The sequence below is a fragment of the Macrotis lagotis genome, chromosome 1 (assembly GCF_037893015.1).
Source record: "Macrotis lagotis isolate mMagLag1 chromosome 1, bilby.v1.9.chrom.fasta, whole genome shotgun sequence".
Taxonomy (NCBI): Eukaryota; Metazoa; Chordata; class Mammalia; order Peramelemorphia; family Peramelidae; genus Macrotis; species Macrotis lagotis.
In genome coordinates this window covers 230,453,974-230,478,168 of record NC_133658.1, presented here as the reverse complement: position 1 = coordinate 230,478,168, position 24,195 = coordinate 230,453,974, and the positions used below count along the sequence as shown (strand labels likewise).

Here is a 24,195-nt window from a genome sequence, read left to right as displayed (position 1 = left end):
ATAAGAATGAGTAAAGAAGACAAAAACAATGAAAAAGAACTACTACTGCCTGTGAGTACAAAGAGAGGGAAGCAATGGGAAGTAAATGGTTACATTCTCCTTAAATTTGAACAAGGAAGTATATGAAAAATCAAATGAGGAGCACAAGGTCATATCTTACTATTTTAATCAAAATAGCAGGTTATAGCCATAGTAAAGAACTGGTAGGAAAAGAGATAACAACTAATCTATTGTTATGTTCCTTTTTATTCTGCACCCCATGAAACTTTCAAGGGCCTTGAGATTCCATGATCCTAAGATATTGTCAAAGGATATAAAAATCATAGGAATGACCACATGTCAGTAGTATTACACAGAATAAAACACAAAAACCAATTCTATTAGGATACCTGAACTAAAACTTCCTCATTCATAGAGTATTTCTATGGCACCACAACTTCCTCCCATAATAAAAAAAATCCAGTTTTTATTTAAATAACAAGTTTTACAAAAACTTTCCTATGTTGTCTTCCCTACATATAACATAAGTTTCTTTAGATCAAGTACCATTCATTTATTCATTCATTTATTAACCTCTAATGTCTTATATACTATCTAGTACATAGGAACTGTTTGAAAAAATACTAGAAGATTGATTGATATTTAGGATTAATGTTTTTCCCACAAGATATGAAACAACAGGATCTATGGAGACCATCAATCCAAATCCATGATTGTGGTCTGTTTCCATCCAGATGTTTGATATCCTTTGGACACAGCCACCATTTTAAAGGAGTTCCTACTATTTATAACCCTGTCTGAGTACCACATGTGAAAGAAGTACCACATTCTGAAAGAATATGAAAGTCTATATATATATATATGTTGGTTGACTCATATAGTAAAAAGAAGTATATATCCATAAAATATGAAGTGGAATATTGACTTGTGGCTTTTGTTGTTAGTGATAGGAAAGAACCACCTATACCTAATTCTTACAGTCTTAAAACAAGCCATGTCTGGAATTCTCTGTGCTAGAATATACCAGATATGGCTTTCTCCAATTCTACACTAACTTCAGGTTTACTGTACCTAAAACATTAACTTAATTGGCACTGTCCACACTAATATTTCTTGACTCATGAAAATATTCCCAGTAACAAAGGGAAAAAAATCAACAATGATTCTTATCACAGAAAACACACACCCTATACATCTTTTTTTGTTGTTATTGTTCTAATAGCAAAGAAACTCTCCCAATCCATGTGTCTGGCTCAGTGCTAAGTACAGTTTCTCTGAAGTAATTTCTAGATTTGCTGAATGAGCCAAGTCTCATTTTGCTGACCCAACACACATGCAAATATACAATTTTAAATGTCTCACTTCCTTCCCCTGAATGTGCTACATTGATAATTAGCATAGTTCCATTTAGCATTAACTAGCCTACACAGAACCAACAACCATAACCCACTTAATTACTAGAGAAAAAAAAACTTTGATATTGGAATGTACAGTATGGTCTAGTTTAAATTAAAAAGATCCCCCTGAAGTCGAATTGTTTCCTGCTTCTCAGTGGAGAATTAAAAGCTATTTGGTGTAGAGAAGATTACAAAGGCAATCACAGTTAGGGACCTGCTTTGCATATCAACATTCCTAATTTGCATACTCATGGTGGGCCTCACATTTCAAAGCATGTTAACATAGATGCGATTTGGGATAATAGCTGGAAAACCCAGAACAGTCAGCAGAATGGCTATCTATGAGCAGATGCCATTTGGAATATTGATTCTGATGAATTCAGGAGTAAAAAGACAACGAGAGCTTTTTGACCTATCTAGCCAAAGATATTTTCTCTAGTGGCCAAATCATAATAATCATTCACAATTATTAGGTATGTCTACATTTTTCCATTACTTGCTGTACTTATGAAAATCATTCCTTCAGCATTATTGTGATCGTGACTGGTAGAACAGAGCATAGTTTGGCCTTGTATTAAAGAAGATTTTGATAGAGCAACTTCTTTTGGCACATACTGTCTGAAAAATTCTGGGTAAGATACTTAATTTATTATTGCCCCATATAGATCTCTAAGGCTAAAAGTTGCAAAACAACTACTAATTTGCATTTTTGGATGGAGTTTCTATTCAGAAGTTCCCTATTGGATGAAATCACATATCTGAACCAAACATATAACATGTATGTAAATATATAAATACTTCTGTACACATGGAGAGACAGAGAGAGAGAGAGAGATTTCATTTCTTAAACCTTGATTACTTTGGTTATATAGAAACACATGTATGTGATACATACATGCATATACATGTGTGAATATGTATATGCATGTGTATACTCATATCTGTACTGTATCTTTATATTTTGGGGCATCTCTATATCTTTCATACTGGAATGTACGCTATGGTCTAGTTTAAATTTTAATGTGTCCATTATATACCTGTATTATATATTCCATTCTTGAATAATCCACTGTTTGAAACAAGATTACTGTTCATATTAAGCAAAGAGGGAACTCAAATAGGCTAGTTATTACCATTTGGGAACCTATATCAGTTGTGCCACTTGGAGAACCCTTGAGGTGGCTAGGCATGATCTTCATTGAAGTTTTTATGTATGGGACCCATGAGCCTTCAATTCAACTCAAATTTGTCCTTATTAACTGTGATATTCTGCAGGTCAAGGATTCTGCTTTTTTACTTTCCTTTGTTTTTAATACAAACAAATCATGATGACATCATAATATCTAGAAAGAGGCTATAGCCATAGATAGTAAAATATACACTTTTTTTTAAAAGAAAGAATAAAACCACACAGCAAATTCAATAAAACCTCTCCGAATATCCCTTAATTAGCTGGAAAAAACTTGAATTTAGAATTGTTGAATTATATATTTACATAAGCCAATATTCTTTTATCCGTATCATTATTGCCAAGATCAGGAAAAGGTAAACATTCTAATGAATGAGAAGACAGAGGCTATACTCATTAACTCTCTAGCCTCTCAGAGAGATCATTTTTATTTACTTTACGAAGTATAATTCTTTCCATAGAGATGAACTGCCACATGGTCTCTGCTTCAGGAAAGGTCAGTTGAGAATGAAATGCTATAGCAGGGACCAATGAATGAAGCTTCTATGATAAGGGCAATTACTGACTCTGCTTTCCATCTATTCTGACAAAGATCTAACTCAGAACTCTTTCACGGGCCAAGTCCTAGTATAAGAAAACATGAAAAAAAAAAGGCAAGAAAAAAAATTGTTCTCTCCAAAGAAGACATCCCCCACCAGAGAATGCTCTTCTGTAATGATGCTTCCATGCCTAACATGGCCCAAAAAAGTGACAAACTCTTATATAAGTACAAACAGAATGTAACAGATTTTTCATTAGATGTTTCTTACAGTTTAGAATCAATTGGTCCTCAATGAATTCAGCTGGCTGTTCAATGCGAAATATCTTTTGCTGAAATCCAGGGATGCATTCCAAATCTTCTGCAAATGTGAACAACACCACCTGAGGAAACAAAAGGAAGAACTATTTTAACATCCATTGATCCACTTCTCACAGCAGTTACCCCCCAAACCATGCATTTTCACAACAGTTGTAGGTTTTAACTTCATATTCAAAGGAAGAGGTGAGTGGTGATGTCTCTCAAGTCTGCTGACTTCTTATTTTGGCAATGAGTTTTGGAAAATGTACCAATATCAAACAGATGTGGCAAGTATCATGAAGCAATAATCACAGTTCTATAAAATTTTGTCTACTAAGATACTCACCAATTTCTTGGCATAAAGTTTAATTGTAGAAATATCCTATGGATACTTGAGCTTCAGTGTACTTCACTGTCATCAAGAAAAGAAGCACTTCATCTTAGCAAGAAAGAAATGAATGTGACTATTTCATTGATTGTGGCTCCCATAGGAATAGTCCTACAGAACTGTCCCCACTGTTGGACATATCCTGAAATGAATAGCTACCATAAGAGAACTAAGGTACATATCTATACATTAATATTTTCAAAATCATTGGGTATAGAAAGAATATGGGATTTCAAGTAGAATGGGACTCTGAATATTGCCTAGTCTAATCCCTTTGTCAGATGATGAAACTGTATTCAAAAGATTAAAGTGATTAGTGATAGTAAATCATAGAACCAGAATTCGAACTCCACTTCATTGCCAAATAATCTAATTCCAGAGCAAGGTCTGGATAAGGTTTGAGAAGGTGTACATAGAAGACCAATGCAGACATATGAAAAGAATTGAAAAGGGGAAAGGACATTCCCTAACTGAAATAATAGAAGCAAGACTACTCCAGGTTAAAGTGAGCATATATCATTACCTTCTGTTTGTACAAGATGAAGGATGTGAGTAGACACATTCTTTCTTTTCTTGGAAGACTACATTCTGAAATTATCACACCACCTCCACCTTTCTGGAAGTTAAAATCTAAATCAGATACCCCATTATCTCCTCCTAATAGACTATAGTTAAAGGTAGCGACATAGTATTATCCCCTCATGGGAGATTACTTTTTAATAGTCTGTTAACAACCCCACTTAGGAAGCTACAGTCTGAAATAGGAGGTCCTTCTATGCATGGATAATATGTTATTATTACATCTGATCCAAATCCCTCATATACCTATATCCCATGTAGATAGCATGCAAAATAATTTACATTAATTTAGTGACTTTAACTAGTCTTAATTCAGACAGATGATAAGAAGTCCAAGGTCCTGAACCTGTCATTCTGTGCTTATATGATAACTTCTCATTTAATTAGTCAATTCTGCCCTTAAATCTATTGAGTCAGATCAATCACATATTCTTTCCTACAAGTTCTCCAGGGAATCAGGAGAGAAATTAAGGACTAATTTGAAAATTATCTTTAGAGATACCTAGGTATCCTTGAGTCTTTTCTGTAGGTAAGTGGAATGGGAAAACAGTCTCAAGTCAATATTCACTTAAGGGATATTCAGGGATATTCACTGAGCATATTCAGTCCTTATAGAAAAAAACAGAAAGTAACATATAAAATATGGAAAAGATATCTATAATAAACATTTTCTTAAATGAAATGTGTCCAGAGAAAAAGAAAACTTGAATTTTCCACAGTTTTTCCTTAAAATAAGGAAAATCTAAATAGAGATCAGGCCAGCATCAGTCTATATTTCAACATATAGGGTAAGTGTTATGTCAGTTTAACAAACAGAAGGTGACCTTTTCTCACATAGAAATAATTATCAGATCTGGCCTGGTCTTGCTGTGAAATATTCAGTTTCATTCTCGCTATGCATCTCTCACCACTTTCTTCTTTGCCAGACATTAGACAAGATGTCAGATTTGTCATCACGTGGGAAGCTTTTTATTAATTATCTCAGAGAAGCAAAGTCCTTTTTTGTAATTTATTTTTCACACCCAGAAAATTCTTCTATTGAACTAAATGTCTATCTTGTTAAATTGTTTTTCTGCTAAAGGTCTTCACTTTGAAAAATCCCAGAAGAAAAGAAATAAACTGGGCAACGATTGATGTTGAAAGGAAGGGATTGATCCCATTATGCTGAATACAGCATATCTTGGAGTTGGCCCTGGCTGCTTGGTATTTGTTATCTAAATAGACTGAATGCCTAAATCTATGAGTGAATAGGGAAATCTCTCCAATTGGAAAGCATATATAAAAAAAAAAACTGTAATATCATCTGTACCCTTCCACATGGTGAACAGTACCACATGATTTTCTTCACCTGAAATTTCATCTTTTATCACATGAGGAATCATTTTTGTTCATCATCTTGCAGAATTAACATGCTATCTTTTGAATTTATTATGAGTTTCCAGTAAAACCATATGTAGAGCCCCTTTTCACATGATGGAAATCACTGAGAATTGGTTGGAATGTGATATGGGACTATGCTATGGAAATAGAAAAGTACAGTATTCATTATTCAAAGGAATGGGTTAAACAAAGTAGAAAGGGAGAATGGTATAGTAAATTCAGAAGATATATTCTCATATGAAAGCCCGTGAACCAGAGGTGAACTGAAACATGATAGAAAACATTTTAGGGAAGAAAATAGAGACAGAATTAGAAGTAATATTGTAGTAGGAATATATTACAGACCACCTAACCAAAAGGGGAAAATGGATCTTAAGTTCTGGAAGTCAATTCAATTCACTCCTATGCAGTTCAATTCAAAAAGTATTTATGAATCTATTATGTGCTAGATAGCCTGGCACACACATCTGTGGTAGAACATAAAGGCAGAAGAAATAAGGCATCACATTAAAGCATCTTACATTTAAGAGATTGGGGATAGCTGTACACAACAAGTAAATATAAAATTTATTCAATTTCGGGGCAGCTAGGTGGCACAGTGGATAGAGCACTGCCCCTGGAGTCAGGAGGACCTGAGTTCAAATCCAGCCTCAGACACTTAATAATTACCTAGTGTGTGGCCTTGGGCAAGCCACTTAACTCCCTTTGCCTTGCAAAAAAACTAAAAAAAATTATTCAATTTCTAGGATGAGAGCATAGATCTAATATGAAGAGTAATTTGTTGTCAAATTTCCCTAATAGGGGAGTTCCAAAGAGTACAATGGAAGGGTAAAATAGTTTAGATAGGAATTTGAGAGGGCTGATGCTAATTTAATGGATGAATCCAGGGAATAATAGGTAGAGATCTAGAATAGAGTTTTGCCCTGGGCAGCCTACAACCCAGGATCATAAAGTCTATGAGTTGCGGCTAATAGGACCCACTAGTCCAGAGGCGGAGTAGAGAAATCTTGGGAGAATCAACCTCCTGTATTTTTATTGGAGTTCCTTCTCTGCTGAAAGCAGAGTAAGATGACATAATGTTTCATTCTTCAGGTGCTGGAGGAAAAGATGGGAAGCTTAACTATTGTGGATCTGATTCTGACAAAATCAGTTTAATTCAACACCAACAAAAATATTTCATATCTGCTAATATGAAAATATTATTCTATATTTTGGGGATACTAAAACTTAAACAATTTTAACCTTTAAGGTTACATTGTATTAAAATATGAAGGAAGTGGTGTGTGTGTGTGTGTGTGTGTGTGTGTGTGTGTGTGTGTGTATGCAGGAAGTCTATAGTCCCTTATTTCTTATGACTAAATTACATTGTGTGTGAAGATAAGTGACATGGAATAAGTCTGGAAAGGTAGGTTGGAGCCAGATTGTTGCATCCTTTAAATGTCAAGATTATGAGTTAATTTATGTTTGTTTGATTTTTCTATTCTGTATTCATCATTCTGGTTTTGGAGCAAAAAAGAAAATTAGTCAAATCTATAGCTTAGGAAGATGCTTTAGTAGCTGTGGTTGGAGTTTTAGCAGAGAAACACTTGGGGGGGGGACTATACAAGGTTATGAAATGGTACAGGGTAACGTTGGTGGCGAGGGTCTGTACTGCAACAATGGTTGAGTCAGAAGGGAGCAAATGGGAGAGATATTATGGAAGTCAAATATATAGTACTTAACCACTGATTGCAATTGCAGAATCAAGCTTGATTCCTCTCTTCTTCAATTTCTGTATCCAACCAATTCTACTTCCACAATATCTCTTGTATCTATCCCCTTTTTATCCCAGATATTTCTCTAGTTTGGGTCCTCATCACCTCTCACTTAGATGATTTGCAAAAATCCTTTTGCTTTCCTTACCTCCAATTTCTCTCCTTTTCAATTCAATCTAATCACAGGTGACAAACTGCTACCTCTTATAAAGCCCTTTCTGACTTGGCCCCAGTTGCTATGATCAACCACAATTACTTTTAATATAAATATAATATAACAACATAATATAATATACTGCAATATAGTATAACAATATTATAGAGAAAGGAAAGATTCAAAGAGTATTCTCAAATTACAAACCTAAATAATTGCCAAAATGCGAGAAATAGGTATAGTTTAGAGGAATGGTAGCTTTAATAGCAAAGACATTTAGCTCCATTTTTGTTATGCTGTATTTGTATTAGGTAGAAGTGTCTATAAGGAAGTTGAAACTTAGATAAAAGACTAGGCATAGATATAGATTCATATTTATGTACATATGTGTATATATACTACATATTCCTTTATATAGACATGTTATTTTATATACATTTGCACTTATATGTGTATACAGTCACATTTACAGTACATCTTTTTTGAGATATGTATATGTATGTATACATGTATGTATGCATGTATTGTTTCAAGTGATCTGTTTATTTCTCATTGAGATGGATGAAATCCCAAGGAAAAGAAGAAGCTCTAGGAATAAACCTTATAAGAACTCATTACTGCTAAATACAAGGGTAGTGGTAACCAGAACATTATTAGTTTACCTAATAGATTAGTAGGGGAAAACTTTGATTTAGTCTAGTGTTTACCTAAGTTTTTTTTTTTTTTATGGGGGAATAGAAGAGATTGCAGAAAAGAGATAAGTAAGACCTTATAGCCGAAGGGAACTCCCAAAAGGGAACTCAAGAAGCATAGATATTTTCAAGAACAAATTTCAGAGAACATAAATCCAAGTAATTCCAATAAGGAAGTAAGGGGAAACTGTCTAAAGCAACATTGACTCTAATTTTAAAAAAGAAATGTACAGAAGATGTAAGTAATGACAAGTGACTTAGGATATTTTTTTAAAGGAACATGCTCTATAATGCCAAGAGAACTAAAATGCAAAATTAATTAAGACTTGTTGAGAGTAAGGATAAGGGGAAAAGATTTCTCAGATGTGTAAAGGGGGGGGAGATTAAAGAAAGGCTAGGACCATTTGTTTGGGTGAATAGGACAATATTAATGAAAGAGAGAAAGCAGAAGTTCTCTCCTCCCAGTTTTCCATAAGTAAAATAAAATTGAAAAAGAGACAAAAAATGTTCAACAAGGTATTGAAGGCAAGCTGAAAAAGGAGATAAAGTTAATGATTACCTAATTGCCCTTTAATGAGTCAAGTCACCAAGTTTAGATGAACCTCTCACTCCAGGGCAGTCAAAGAACTTGCAGTTGAAAGTGAATTATTTAAACTACAGATTATTGGAATTGACTTCTTTATTCAAAGGCTATGGAAAAAAAGCTAGTGATTGTGTGAGAATTTTTTTTGACAGGTTTACTAGCTTAAGACTCTATTGGGATTGCCAGAGTCCTGTATTGACCCTGTGACTCAAAGAGGCTGGACTTTGACTGACAAGTTAATCCCTCCCATCTTTAAGAGATTGAAAAAGCTGAAATTACTTGATAGGAGAAAGGGCAAGCACATGGAGGTACAAATACAATGAGAGCAACCCTGAGCAAAAGAGAATCTAAGGAACCATATGAAGAGACAACTGTTCTGATGAGCAGATGCTAAGTTTCCCTGCCCGGACCTATGTAATTGAATCATGAACAAGAGACAGAGAACAGATGCTGCATTGCTCAAACTATAGGACTGCTGAGACAAAAACTGTTGGTTATTATTCTCTCTCTCTCTCTCTCTCTCTCCCTCTCTCTCTCTCTCTCTCTCTCTCTCTCTCTCTCTCTCTGTTTGTGTGTCTGTGTGTGTGTGTGTGTGTGTGTGTGTGTGTCTGTCTGTCTTTCTCTGGCTCTCTGCCTCCTCTCTCTCTCTCTCTCTCTCTCTCTCTCTCTCTCTCTCTCTCTCTCTCTCCCCCCCCATGTATGTGTCTCTCTCGCTGTCTCTCTGTCTCTCTCTAAGGTCTGTGCTTAGCCCCAAAACTAATTTCAGTTTCTTAGCAAAGCTTGTCTACTTTTTCAGGTATTTGTTTTTTAAGTAGGTTATTATGATAAATGTAGTTAACCACAGCACTGTTAGTCTGTATATGTCAAAAGCAGTAGAGAGAATTAATAAGTGAAAGAATTCAATTTCTACTACTGTAGTATATTTTGGCATAGCCTTTTTCTGGTTGGTGGCTCAGAGCTGTAGAAAGAGAATTATTAACTAATGCTTTTACAATTTCCTAAGTCAAAGGGAACATTTATCTAGAGACCTCTCTCTCCCCCCAAACATTGAATGAGTCAGAAATTTGTCTGTAGAGAAAATTTTGACTAGCTGGTTGAAACTGGTTTGTATATTGGGGAACAGGGAAATAGAGTCATTGCTATTTCCCTTTCTATTGCTGCCTGTTGTTATTTGAAAGGAAAACCTCTTCTCATAATGAAGGAAACCAGGGAGTAGTAAGAGAGAAGGAAATAATGAGAAGGAAGAAAAAAGTACAAGTTAAAATTCATTTCTCCCTTTCTATCATCATGGGACAAAGGGAACAATGTGGGTTTATTTTATGATATTCAAGGTCCAATCCTTCAGTGATAAGCAACATGTGTCAAGGAATGTGGCCAGAGAAACCCTTCTCAACTCCTCAAATGCTCTGGCTAGCAGATGAAAAGGGTCTTTCATTATCCCTATTTATGCACGTTGGAAGAACAGTATATATTACCAATGCTGTCATCATTTTTGGTTGAAATTGAAGTGCACTGTCTCTCTCAATATGCTTAGGTATAAGAACTACCAAATATAGACAAAAACATTTTATTTTCAATGTTGATTGTGTCCTTTGTTGTAGTGTCCTAAGGATCTGTCCATGTCCTTAGTTATTGAACATATTTAGAAATGCCCATTGAAGAGATAACATGCTTCTCAAATTTGAGGGTTTCCCAGAGCAGGGAGGGATCACAAAAATACAAATCCTATCCTAATAATTAATAGCTTGGTGACCTTGGAAAAGTCATTGAAGATCTCCACATCTCAAGTATCTAAGACTGTAAGATAGGTATAGATTGTTTGTGTTATCATAGAGAACAGAGTATCATCTAGTCCAATCTTTTATTGAGGGTAAAATAGGTGAAGTAAATGGTGAAAATAAAGCATGTGTCTTTGGGGGATCTTTTTTCCTGAGTAAGACATGAGCTTATTAATGTATTCTCTTTGAATTAAATAATTGAACCAATTTATAATCTATCCTCTAATCTAGCCCATGTCTCTGTCATCTTTTTTTGCAACAATGACAAGAGAAATAGTGTCAAATAGCTTATAAAATCTAGTTTATCTTTACAAAAAATTTCCTTGATGTGGGTGTTGATGCTTGGTATGACCTGTCCTTAATTAAGATATGTTGGTTCTTTGTGATCATCATTTCCTTTTCTAGATGTTTACTGTCCATCTCTTTCTTATTCAATTCAACAAACTGTTATAAAGCTCTTGTAGGATTGTAGGTCTTGTGCTAAACACTGGGAATCAAATAAAGTAAATAAAAGAAAATTTCTCTCCTCAAGAAGTCAGGGAGTTTACATTCTTTTGAAAGGACACAAAATGAACAAAGGTAAATAAATGAAAAAAATGGAAACAAAATAAGTAATTTTAGGAGTTCTTAATCACTAATGAAATCAGGAAAGATTTTTATGAGGAGGCATTTGAGTGTTACCTTCAAAGGAATTAGAAGATCAGAGAGATAGAGGTGAGAAGAGCGAATATTCTGGGCAAGCAAGATAGCTTATATAAAGGCAAGGTGGAAAGAGATGGAGCATCAAGTATAGGGAGAATAACTACATTAATTTAATAGGAATATACAGTAGATTATAAGAGGAACAAAGATAGAGTGTAGGCATTCAAGGGAAGAGAAAACTATTTAAATCTGAGAGTCTTGAATCAGGGAGGGTGGTAGTGAAATAAAAGAAAGTAATAGAAGAAGAAAGCAAAAAAGAAAAATGGCAGGACTTATTGACAAACAAGACAGGAAGTAATCAGAGTCAGATTATAAAGGGCTTTACATATTTAAGAGACAGAGAGACAAACAGAGAGATTAAAGGAGACAGAGAAACAAAGACCATTTATTAAATGCTTACTATGTCTTCACATACTGTGTTAAGTGCCAAGGATAAAAACATACATAGTAAAGATAGTCCCAACCCTAAGGAGTTTTTTGATCTATCCAATGTGAGAAGTTTACTAGTTAAGGGGTAAAGTCCAGAAATGACAATAGGGAGTCAAGGCATGATATGGTTTAGTCTGACCTTTACTTTAATTATATTCTCTTAAACAAATTTTCTAATATTCTATTTAAAGATTAAAGTTCAATGGCTTCCAATACTTAGAATCAATTATCTTTCTTTCTTAATTTGAAAATCAGTAAAATATTTGCTCATCTCTCACCAAGTTTTGGTTTTTTTTACTCCATTATCTTTTCTGAAAATGCTTCAGCATTTACATGTGTCAGATGAAGTATATCTGGGCCTGGTGACTTATGAACTACACTTAGGTAGTATCTTATTTACTTCTTGTAAACTCTGAGGCCTTAAAAGTAGTTAATCCAATTAAATCAATTGGGATATAATAAATTACTTATATCTATCTACCAAAACTTGATCATTTTGCATAATTTTTAGTTGGGGGGGGAGAAACAGAATCTTAGAGAGGAAATGCTTGGAAAAGTTCGTTTTTTTCTTCTCCTACTTATCTGAAGACAGGAGTACACATGATGGTATACTGGAAAGAATGTTCCACTTGGAGTCAGAAAACCTGGATTCAAGTACTCTTCCTTACTAGAAATGTGACTTTGGGCAAGTCATTTCTACTTTCTAGGTCTCAGCTTCCTTCACTGAAAAATGTAAGAATTTGACATCATAAGCCCTAAAATTCATTTTCTATCCTTTTCTCTTAAGCCTAATTCCTTATACCAAAAATGGATCAATCTGTAAACATATTTATCAAAAATATGCATGTACAATGCTAACCTGACTGCCACTGAAGGTTGGAAGAAAATTTTGTAACTTAAAAATATACATGTGCATATGGATGAAAATAATAAATAATTTTTTAAAAAATAAAATAAAATTCTTTTTCATCACTGAAAGTTCTTTGCATTTTGCAATTTATGTGGTATTCTTTTCTTGAGAGTTCTAGTACAATCCGATCTCAGAAACACCAGAAGTTTGCAGTAACACTGGCTCCAAACGTGGGCCCACTCCCTACTCCAAGGTTTTTGATCATCACATTGCTCATTACACCAAATCCAAGTTTCCCTTTTCAGGAAAAAAAATTCTTCCTTCCTTTTCATGGTGAAATTTAGAGACATCTTTCTCAACAAAGATGTGATGTCTCACAGCTATCAAAACTCAAAGGGCATCCAGACTTCTTCTGTTTCCTAGGATCTCTCATTTCAGTGTTGTACACCAATATCTGGGCCTGTGCATATGAATATATAAAACCAAAGATCTGTATTTTGCTCACATAATATTCTAGGATATGTGTTTTATTCACAAATACAGTCAAATGGCACTTTGAATAATAGACTTTTTAAAAAAGAAATGCAGTCCTTTTTCTTTATGTGGTGAATGGAGTGTTATCTTAATTTAGGTGCTGGAGAAAATGACAATTCCTAGTAGACCTACATAATAAAGTTTTTGTTTGTTTGAATCTCTAGTGTAAAGAAAGGGTATTGAGGCAAATCCCACCATTAACCACAATTGTAATGCAAGTTTTACTCTTAGAGAGTTGTCTAATGACTCAGAGGTTGAATGTTTTGATGAAGGGTCACAAAGTCAGCCACAAGAACCTCTTAAACCCAGATCATCCTGATTTTAAAAGTTGTCTTCTATTCACTGCTCTCAACAGGAGGTAATATATAATTAAATTTAAAAAGTTGTATAAGAGGTGTGAACCAGTTTTTATGGAGAACATGATGTGGTCATTCATATATCTATACTATGAATAATGTTATGTATGAACCTCATGGTGAACTTTGTATTGGGGAAGATAGAGAATTAAAATTTTGAACATATATTTCCCCCAGAAGAATATAGAAATGAAAAGCTGATCTAAAGATAAGACATCTTTATATGACATAAAGCAAAATGCTGGGGAAGACTTTATTTGCATCCCTGGAAAAAAGCAACAGTTCTGAGAGCAATTCAAAAATTATATATGGAACCAATAACTTCTGCAACATTGGCTAAACTCTTTCCCTTCTCTCAGTCTCAGTTTCCTTCCCTGAAAAATGGAAGTAAGGGATTGGACTAGGTATTTTCTTAAGTTCTTTCCAACACATGATTCTAAATCAAACCCTATCAGTTTTTCAGGACCAGAACTTGAGGACTCTGAAGGATCCCTTAATGGTCTTAGCAACTGGTCTGAAAGAATTACTGATTTTTATACCACAGCCTGCCATTCACAAGGAAAAACTCCAAAGATTCAAAATGGAAGATATCATTCTAAACATCTTACTCCAAAAGAATCACATAGTCCATGAGAGAATTAAGGCAAACTACAAATTAGCAGAGTCTGAATGAATAATATTTTGTCTTTTGAGATTCAAGGAATTAAGCAAAATTCCCTGGCCCCTGAAGTGTTTGAGAGATTTCTGGATCTGCCCCAGTTTTTAAGATTAAGTCAACCTACTAGTAGCAGAATGTCATTTATAGAGTTACTTAGTTTCCCACTTGAAACAGTCTTCAAAATTAAAAAAAAAAAAAATGTTCTCCAGCTTGTCTCCCTTTGGTTTCACAATCCATGGTCCTTTGTTTTTCAATAGTTATATTATACTCATATTAGTTTTGTTTTCATTCAGGTTACTCATAAATTTCTAGTACTAACCTAGGACCTGGGGACAGTAAGAGAAAGCCACTGGACTGATTTGACAATCTAGCTAGGGAGATGACATATATCCATATACTTATATACTTCCTTAAAGAAGGAAGGCACTAGCAATTCAGTTGAGTCAGAGGGCAATAGGAATGGTCTAATCTTGAAGCTGATGCTTGAACAGAAACAAAGGAATATTTAATTAATCCTACTGCAATTAGGACTCAAAATTGAAAATTATAACTTCTTCCCCCTTACCCCACTCCAATTTTTTTAAAAAGTCATATAGCAGAAATATTCTTGTCCATATTCTCAAACCCTTCCTGGATTGTCAAGAAATATGTGAATTACTCAATATTCTTTTCCTAAACAAGCATATCTGAGGAAGATATTTCAAGAATTTGCTTAGAAGGATCAAAAGATGTAAGAAATTTCAGAAGCCATCTAGCCTTTATCAGTCTTTAACCTACCCTACATTCCTTCTCCCTAGAATGACCATCTAGACTCCATCTGATGCTCTATAGAGATAATGACTTCATGCCTCAGGAGGCAGTCCATTCTATTTCAAGACTTCTTTAACCATTGATTTCCCTTTCATGGAGTCCAAAATGACTCCTCTGTATTTTCCATCAATTGTTAGTGGTTTAGTCTTCTTACATCATGAAGAACAAGTCCAATAGCTCTTTCACACAACAAAACTTAAACTACATAGAAACTCTCCAGAGAAATGAAATTAGATAAACTGAGAGCCATCCAATCCTGGGATAAATTTCTTCTAGAGTCTGAAATATTTTGTTTTATATATATTCAAAAAATCTACAGTGAAATGACATTTTTTTCTTCTGTTGATTTGTTTGTTTGCTTTTCACATATGTAAATACCATCAATTTCCAGTACTTCTAAGCAGGCTTATTTCCAGTTCAAGGTTATATTCAGTCAAGCTGAATGGAAAGCAAGGATGTTTCCTTCATCTATTTAGTTTTTACCCCAACATATCCCACCACCCCCAACATACACACACACACTTTAGAGATTTAATCTATTTTATCAAGAGATGGTTCAATGAAGCCCATTCCAGCTGTTCCTCTTAATCTTGAAAGTGAGTTTGGGCCATTGTTGTAAGAAAGACTATTTAGATTTGGCAATAAGATTTTTCATGGGTGATAAGTACCCTTCTAAAGGGACTGCATATCTATTTAATGCCTCACTCTTCCTTAAAATGAAAGTCACACTTGGAATACTGCAGGGTTTGTGGGTTATGAAAATGGAAATTAGAGGGATGTGATTGGTTCAAATGAATACAGCTCTCTCATCACTGAGAAACATGGATATGGTAGGCTTCTGAAAGGACAATGACAGGGGCTCTACATAGGATGATTCTCATAAGGAAAGTTATGTGCTAAAGCATTCATTGTGTAAAGTCTCATTCAAGTACAAGTGGAGAAAGTATACCTGATCAAATATCAGTGCTATTATTCAAAAAAAAAGGAATTTATGCATCCATGTATGAGATGTTTTGACTATAAAGATCTATGCAGATTTGGTCTCTTTAAATGCAAATTTTTAAGTCAACAGAGTCTGAAAAGATATCTAAACAGGATGCTTTTCCAGAGGAAAAAAAAATTAAATATGCATCTTTGGGCAGGTCTTTTGCAGAGGGTACTGGGCAACTGAATAGAAACAAGTGGCAAGATTAAGCAATGTCTCCATATTCATTTCATCTTCAGGTATCAGTCTCATTAATAAAATGACTAAAGATTAACCTATCTCTGTTGTGGGCTAAAGGGATGTTAAGAAGCAAACCTATATGAAGATGATTTTTAATTTAAGTCAGGATGGTTAGAATACCAGTTCAAAGGTGAGTTGTCATTTTCTATGCTTAGAGAATAATGTACGACTCCACTCTTAAGCTCTCTTAGGATAGAAACTGGTTAATTCTTTGATCAAGTAGCCTGAGAAGGAACTTCAAAAAACTTCTTACAGGATCAGCTAGGTGGCCCTACAGTCAGGAGGACTTAAGTTCAAATCTGACTTCAAACACTTACTAACCTTGGGCAAGGTACTTGATCCTGATTATTTCAAATGAATTTATTACACATCATGATTTTTTGCTTTTAAACTGTTGTGGGTCCCGATAGAATATGAAGCACCCACTAAATGCCTAGCACTCTGCTAGGGTACTAAAAATTGAAGGACAAAAATGGAGTAGTTCCTGACCCCAAAGAGCTAATATTCTAATAGAGAAAACAAGCTCTGCACAGATAACTCAAAACAATGTATAGACACAATTACAAATGAACAGATTTTTGTGGAGGAAGGGAATATTCATACCTGGTAGGAACTTGAAAGTGTTTGTATCAGAGGTGGTATTTGAGGAGATTTGAGTTGGGTTTTGAATGAATCAGGATTCTGTGAAGGCATCACATATTATATAAGTGGAAGATTCAACAAGACAAATGAATTCTATTTATTTGAAGCAGGTGGATGGTGCCATTTACTAGCTGTGTGACCATGGGCAAATCATGGAACCTCTGCTGATTTCCATTGCCTCAACTATAAAACGTAGATTAAAAACCATAGCAGCTGCACCCAGGCTTGTTGTGAGGCTCAAATGATGCAATATTTTAAAATGCAATGCAAATCTTAAAACACTATAAAAATGCTAGCCATTATTAGAGTAAGTTTTCCAAATTTCTATGCCATGGGAGAATTCCCAATGAAATATGATCATTAAAGAGTGATAATTCTGGGATTTCATTGAAGTGTTCCTTTCAAGACCACATAAATTTTGGACAGTCTGGGCATCAAAAGCTTGACCTCCACAGAATAAATATTTGACCATATTTACTCATAAAATCTGTGTATTAAGGTATACATTACTTTCAGTAATTAAATAGGACTCCAAAAAAGACACAATGTTAGAAATTCTGAGTACACCTTTGACTTTAAAGGTGTAATAAGACATTCAGGAAAAAAATATAAACCACATCAGTAACTTCTGTTTTTGTAAACAATGATTCCACAAGGTCTAGCTGAGGTCTCAGTAGAGAGGCCAAATACATGGCCTGCAGACCACATTCAGACCACAGCTCTCCTGAGTGTGACCCATTGAATAAGATTTAAAGGAAGTTGGAAAATATTTGATAAAAATAAATATAAATGCAATAAAACAGACAATATTAATCTATGATTTTCTTAATCAATATATAACCATCAAAGAGCCCCTATGGTTTAACAGACCCTATTTTCTATTTTGAGCTGCTAGCACTAGTCTAGTAGGTTTGAAGTCTGAATATCTGGTTTAATTTCCAGGTCTGATTGATAATTGTGCCTCCTTGATCAAATCACCTTTCTGAGGCCCAATTTCCTCATCTTTAAAATGAGAAGCCTAGATTACATCGTCTCTTTTTTTTTAATTTTTTGCAAGGCAAACAGGGTTAAATGGCTTACCCAAGGCCACACAGCTAGGTAATTATTAAGTGTCTGAGACCAGATTTGAACCAGGTACACCTGAGTCCAGGGACAGTGCTTTATCCACTGTACCACCTAGCTGCCCCAATTACATCATTTCTAAGGTTTTTTTTTTTCCCCCAGTTTCACATTCTTGTTTTAGGAGAAATGCTTTCTTAAAATCCTACTTTTGGTTATATTCATATGAAATTAAGGGAAAGGTAGGAGAAAAAGTATTACCTAAACTTGAAACCAGAAGACCAGAGTTAAGAAAACAATGCATTTGCAGATTTGCGATTTGGATTTGCAATCTTAGATCTTAGAATCTATACAAAAAACTTGGCTCTTTTACTTACTACCTATATCATTTGAGTTAAATCAAGTAATGTTTGGAACTCAATTTACAAATCCAAAAAATGAGGCAGTTGAACAAGATTGTTAGTATCCTTCTAACTTTCAGCATAAAAATCTCCTCAGTCTGGATCAAATACTAACATCAATTGGTTATCTGACCTTGGGTCAAATCCTTTTCCTTCTTAAGCTTCAATTTATCTATATGTTAAATGAAGGAATCACACTAGATGGTCAATGTCATATATAAATAATAATTACATATTGATTAAAAGATTTCGAGCTGGGATTAACCTTGCACCAACTACTTCTTTTTAGAGATAAGTAAATGGAGACCCAAAGAAATTGCCTAACTTTCCTGAGGCCATGCAAGCTGTAAGTAGAAGAGCTGAGGGTTGAACTCAGGTACTCTAACTGGGCATACTTTTCATGGCAAGTCTCAGCTTGCTTTCCTGCTCCAATATCCTATGATTATATGAAAAATGGACATCAGGTATTAAACTTAGAGGAAACCACAGCTCTGACCTGGTTGAGTAGATCATTCATGGTTTCAATTATACACACCATTGCTCTCCTGAAGTAGTATGGATAATGGAGAGTAAACTGCATAATAACTGGGAAACACCAGGCATGAAAACTATTTTTCATGAAAAATGAAAAATATTCCCTTTAGATTTACAGTGATTGCTAGTGGTGAATTAATAACTGGTAAAAACTAGTCACCAGGTCTCCTACACTTAGCATCAGCAGAGTCACTTTGCATCCCACAGAAGGGAGAAGACACAGGATGGTGAAATGCACCAGAGGAAGTAAAGGCCATATCAAATTATACACATTTCAGTACTTCGGGAAATGTCCTTCATGTTAGAGAGAAGCAGTTTTCCAGATTGGTCAGAAGGCATTCACCATTGTAAAGTAAACCCTGATTGCTTGCCATTGAACAAGTTGAACTATTCATATTTACAAAAGGAGATAATTCCAGATGCATTGATTTACAACCCCTCTGAGAGGCAATGTTCTATACATTGGAACTGGAGTCTTCCTTTCCAACTTCAGTTCTCTACTCCCAATCCCAAGGGCAATGTACTATGTATTTGTTTTGAAATTTAAGCAAATTCAAGCTAATTTCATTTTCTTTTTAACTTGTGAAAATTACATGATGGATGTGGCCAAGCATTCAGGAAGTTTTTAATGCAGAAAAAATGAGAAGCAGAAACAATAAAAGTACTTTGGGGGGGGGGGAGCAGGTGGTTAAAATCTGTAATTATATCAATGTGGAGAGAGTTCCACAGAGAAACTATCTTCCCAGGTGCACACTGATAAACACTGATAAATATGCCTATCTGTCACCTCATAATAACAGCTAACATATATATATATATAATATACATATATATACACATAAATATATATATGTATATATATATATTCTTTACCATGAGTCAAAACATTCACAGTTATTATATCAGTAGATCCTCATGACAAAAGCTATTATTATCCTAATTTTAAAGATGTAGAAACTGGTAAATAGAGATTAAGTGATATGTTCATGTTCACACAATTAATATCTGAGTTTGTATTTTAACTCAGGTTTTCTTGACTCCTGGCTTAGCATTCTATCCATGGTATCATCTCACTGCCCTCCATAATTTATGGCTTTCAAAAGCTACCTGGGGTCACAGAAGAGTTAATGGACATTCAGATAATCATGCATCAGAGAGAAGACATGAACCAAGATCTCCTCATTTTGTATGGCCCACTATTCACTATCCTCAACCATGGATTCATAATCTCACTGAAGTAACTACTTCCTCCAGTGATGCAGATTACAGGCCATCCTTTTTAACTTTGTCAATGTGCTCCTATAATTCCCAATAGACTATCTCCCTTTCTCAATGAAGGCCTTCCTCTAAAACTTTGAAAAATTCTATACAGTGTAGTTCAGGAGTCATGTATTTGTTATCTCCTTCACTTTCTATATAGGATCAGTCAACCTCCCTTTCTTGTCATAATCATCAATGGCATATATGTGTATATGTATATGTATGTATATATATATATGTATATATATTATATGTATGTATATACATCTACATAAATTTATAGGCTTTTATATGTATATATTTAAAATATCAGTATATACTGTCAAAAAAATAATATCAGAGCACCTAAAGAATTATTTTCTTCACCTTTTAGGAGAGTTTGCATCAGTTTTCAGTGAAAATCAAATAAAATCATATTTGTACATTACTTTGCAAAAAATAAAGTATCATATGAATTTGGTCTATCATTTTTTGTCACCACAATAAGCCTCCTTAATGATCACTAATTCTGGAATCAGGGGACCTGGATTCAAATTTTACCCTTGAAACTGTTTAATGTTGGACAAGTCCCTTGACCTCCATGCATCTCAGTTTCCTTTCATGAAAAAAGAAGTGTTTGGATTAATTGGCCTCTTAGGACTCTTCCAACTACAGATAAATAGGACAGCTATTGAGACACTCCTGGTTAAACTTATATGGGATTAATCATGGAGTCTTTCCTGCAATTCTCTTATCACAGAGACCTATCATCCACAGATAATGGTTTAAAGAAAGACTCTGACTTTGTTTTGTTTTGTTTTTTCCTGAAATTTAGCCAGCAACAGGAAATTGAGCTGTGTCCTAGGGAATACAAAATATAAAACAAATAGTCCCTGACCTACAAAGACTTCTACTGGGGGAGTGGACGGGGTGGGGACATGGCATATAGACAGTTAAATAAAGTCAAGGCTCACATAAAGTAATTTCTAGAAAGAAACAGCATTAATAACTTTTGGTGTCTTTGTGTTTGTGTGTGTGTGTGTGTGTGTGTGTGTGTGTGTGTGTGTGTGTGTATTTCTGTGTCTGTGTCTGTGTCTGTGTGTGTCTGTATGTGTTGCGAACCATTCTCTACCTGTTTTTTTGCTGGGTTAAACTGCTACCTAAAATTTCCTTTTTGTATAATCCTCTTCTTTCCTTCTTTAGCAGAAATGATCAAAATTTGACTGTAGCTCAGTAAAATTCATTCACACTTCTATTTCCAGTTAATTCTAAATTCATTTCATATCCTCATTCCCCAAAAAGATTTCTGATAAATGGACGTAAAATTCAGGACCCCAAGACTTAATGCTTTGATGTCAAAGGTTAGTCATATGGAAGAAATACAAAGCATTCATACCCTATCTCCGAATGCAGAAGAGCAAGCTGCCAGTGAACTGAGAAAATTATTGTTTATTAGAAATGAGATAGTCACAGGCAAATGCCAATATTCTGATTGGGTTCAAAGATGGTTCCCCTCCTATGAGGTGAGTAATATGTTTTCTCTAGAAAGGTGCTTTGTAAAATACCAAATGGCAATATCATTGCTAGTTGTTTTCTCTGCACCATTCTGAGGGCTGTAAACTATGTTCATTCTGTCCATTTTGGTTTTAAAATAGTCTAGATCCTATTCTGTCAGCTTGTACAAGTCTATGTGTAGCTCCCCATCTACCTGTTCAACACCTTTCTCAATTCATTCATTCAGGAAAGGACATGTCAGCTGAAGGTCACTCTTGGAAATCACCTGTTCCAGACACTGTCTGAAACATCTACTTTCCCTACAACATTCACGAACTGTGCTTCAGCCACCTTTTCCTTAAAAACATTTAGGGATGGGAAATAAAATAAAATTCTTCTGAGATCAAGACCACTAATTCAGTTATTGAATCATTACATTTGTTTTATTTCTTGAACATTGCCTACATCCTTGAACTCAGTATTCTTGGTCACAGTCTACATACCTAAGTTCATTCAGACTTCTTTGTTTTATTTTTATTCTTTTTTAAGGTTGGTATAGCTTTATTTAACAATTGCGGAATGATGGGCCATGGACTAAATCAGATAAGCAATTTCATAGAATCCATTCAGCCTTCTTGTCAAAATATTGCTTTGACTCCAAAGGGGAAAATAGAAGGTAGAAATGGATCGGTTTTCTGTTATTACAATCCTCCATAACTGCACAAGTAAATCTTAGTTACCAGTGGCAAGTCACTTAACCCTGGTTGCCTCGCATCCAGAACCATCTCCAGTTGTCCTGATTCATATCTGACCACTGGATCCAGATGGCTCTGGAGAAGAAAGTACAGCTGGTGAGTCAGCAGTATTTTTATATCCAGAGGCAAGGTAACATTATAATCATCATTTATGCAGAACTTAAGGTTTGAAAAGATAACCCTGAGAGGTACTTGCTATTGTTATCCCTATTTTACAGTGAAGAATCTGAGATAGGAGACACTTAAGTGATTTCTACTGGGTCAGTGATAATTAAATCTGAGTTTGGACTGGAACTTGCACCTTCTGGATTGCGGGTCCATTCCTCTATCTTGTGGGCCACCTAGTTGTCTCCCAACATGAATGAGAGAAATTGTCTGCTGTCTCTGGAGGCATCCAGTCAAGTAGATATCTGAAACTTGAACCTATCTATTCCTCACAAAGATGCACCTACTCTCAGGGTAGAGTACCAGATATTGTTGTTACTCAGTTGTTTCAGCTATTTTTGACTCTTTTTTGTGACCCCCATTTGGAGTTTTCTTGGCAAAGACTAGAGTGGTTTGCTATTTCCTTCTCCAGTTCATTCCAGGTGAGGAAACAGAGGCAAACAAGGTGAAGGGACTTGCCCATTGTCACATAGCTAGTAATGTCTGAGACTGAGTTTTAACTCAGGTCTTCCTGAGTCCAGACCTAGTGCACTATCCATTGTACAACCTTCTCCAAGATCACCAGATGACTACCTGGAATGTCTGCTTTGTATCCTTCCAAAATAAATTTAGTCCAAATTAACTACTTGTTTTGAGGTTGATCTGTAGAGCAGGAATGCCACTGAAAGGGTTTTAGTGTGCTGCATTGTTCTCCCTTTGGAAGGTAGCAGAGGGGGAATAAAGCACAAAAATCCATACTCTTCAGTGTAAGCCCTGTGCACAGTTTATAAATCAAATTATAGGTGCGGAAAGTGACAGCAGGCAGCATGGAGATAAAACATCTGGATAATAGGCTGTAGATTTCATGTTTCATCTGGATTTCTGTTGCCAGGTTGGATAAAGCCCCAAATCTAAGACTAGGTAGTGAATACCTGTCTGCATTGAAGCACATGAATATAAAAAAGGGGGAAAAAAGAACCCATCAATTAGGGTTGAAAAGCTGCTTCCTCTATTGCCAGAATTATTTTTCCCCTGGTTTCAGATCCATAATTAATAGCTAATATTATTCTATCTGTACAGGAATTAAAATAAACAGTGATTTAATGGGATTTCACTAAGCTACTTGCAAGCATTCAATCAAATCTTATTTTCAACGTGGGGAAAAAAACGTCTCCATGGCTTTTAATGCATTTAAGGTCAAGAGTAACATCTTCATACATAAAAGATTTCATTCAGCTTTTAAAGGAGAAGTAATTATAAGATAAGGGTTGTGGCTCAGGTCTAGGTTTTGTGTAATTTCTGTTCTAATTAATTTACCATACATAGGCTTTGCTGTGGCTAGCGAGTGTTGATCTTTTAGAGTTGCTGTCTTCTTCATGATAATGGGTTTTATTTTTCTGAAAAGGTCATCCTTGATATTATGTCCTATAACTCTATAAGCCTTTGTGCTCCTCTATTTCTCTGAATGGGGAAAATTCATGGGCAATTCCCTCTTCTACTTTTGTCCTTCAGCAATTGTTTAAAGACCCAGAGGACAAGATGGTTGAACAAAAGGTTAAAAAAATCAAAAAATCATCTTGACAGGTCATCTATATCTTGATGAATATCTGAAGTATCTCATTTTCATCTGG

General features: G+C 35.0%; 1 protein-coding gene across 1 annotated transcript in view; it reads right to left on the bottom strand.

Annotated features, from left to right (window-relative positions):
• Positions 1-24,195, bottom strand: part of CDH13 (cadherin 13) — a 1,354,681-nt gene that overhangs the window by 1,097,456 nt on the left and 233,030 nt on the right. The window contains exon 2 of the mRNA XM_074209753.1: positions 3,396-3,507. Coding sequence (XP_074065854.1) covers positions 3,396-3,507 — 112 coding nt within the window. The remainder of the gene's footprint in view (positions 1-3,395; positions 3,508-24,195) is intronic.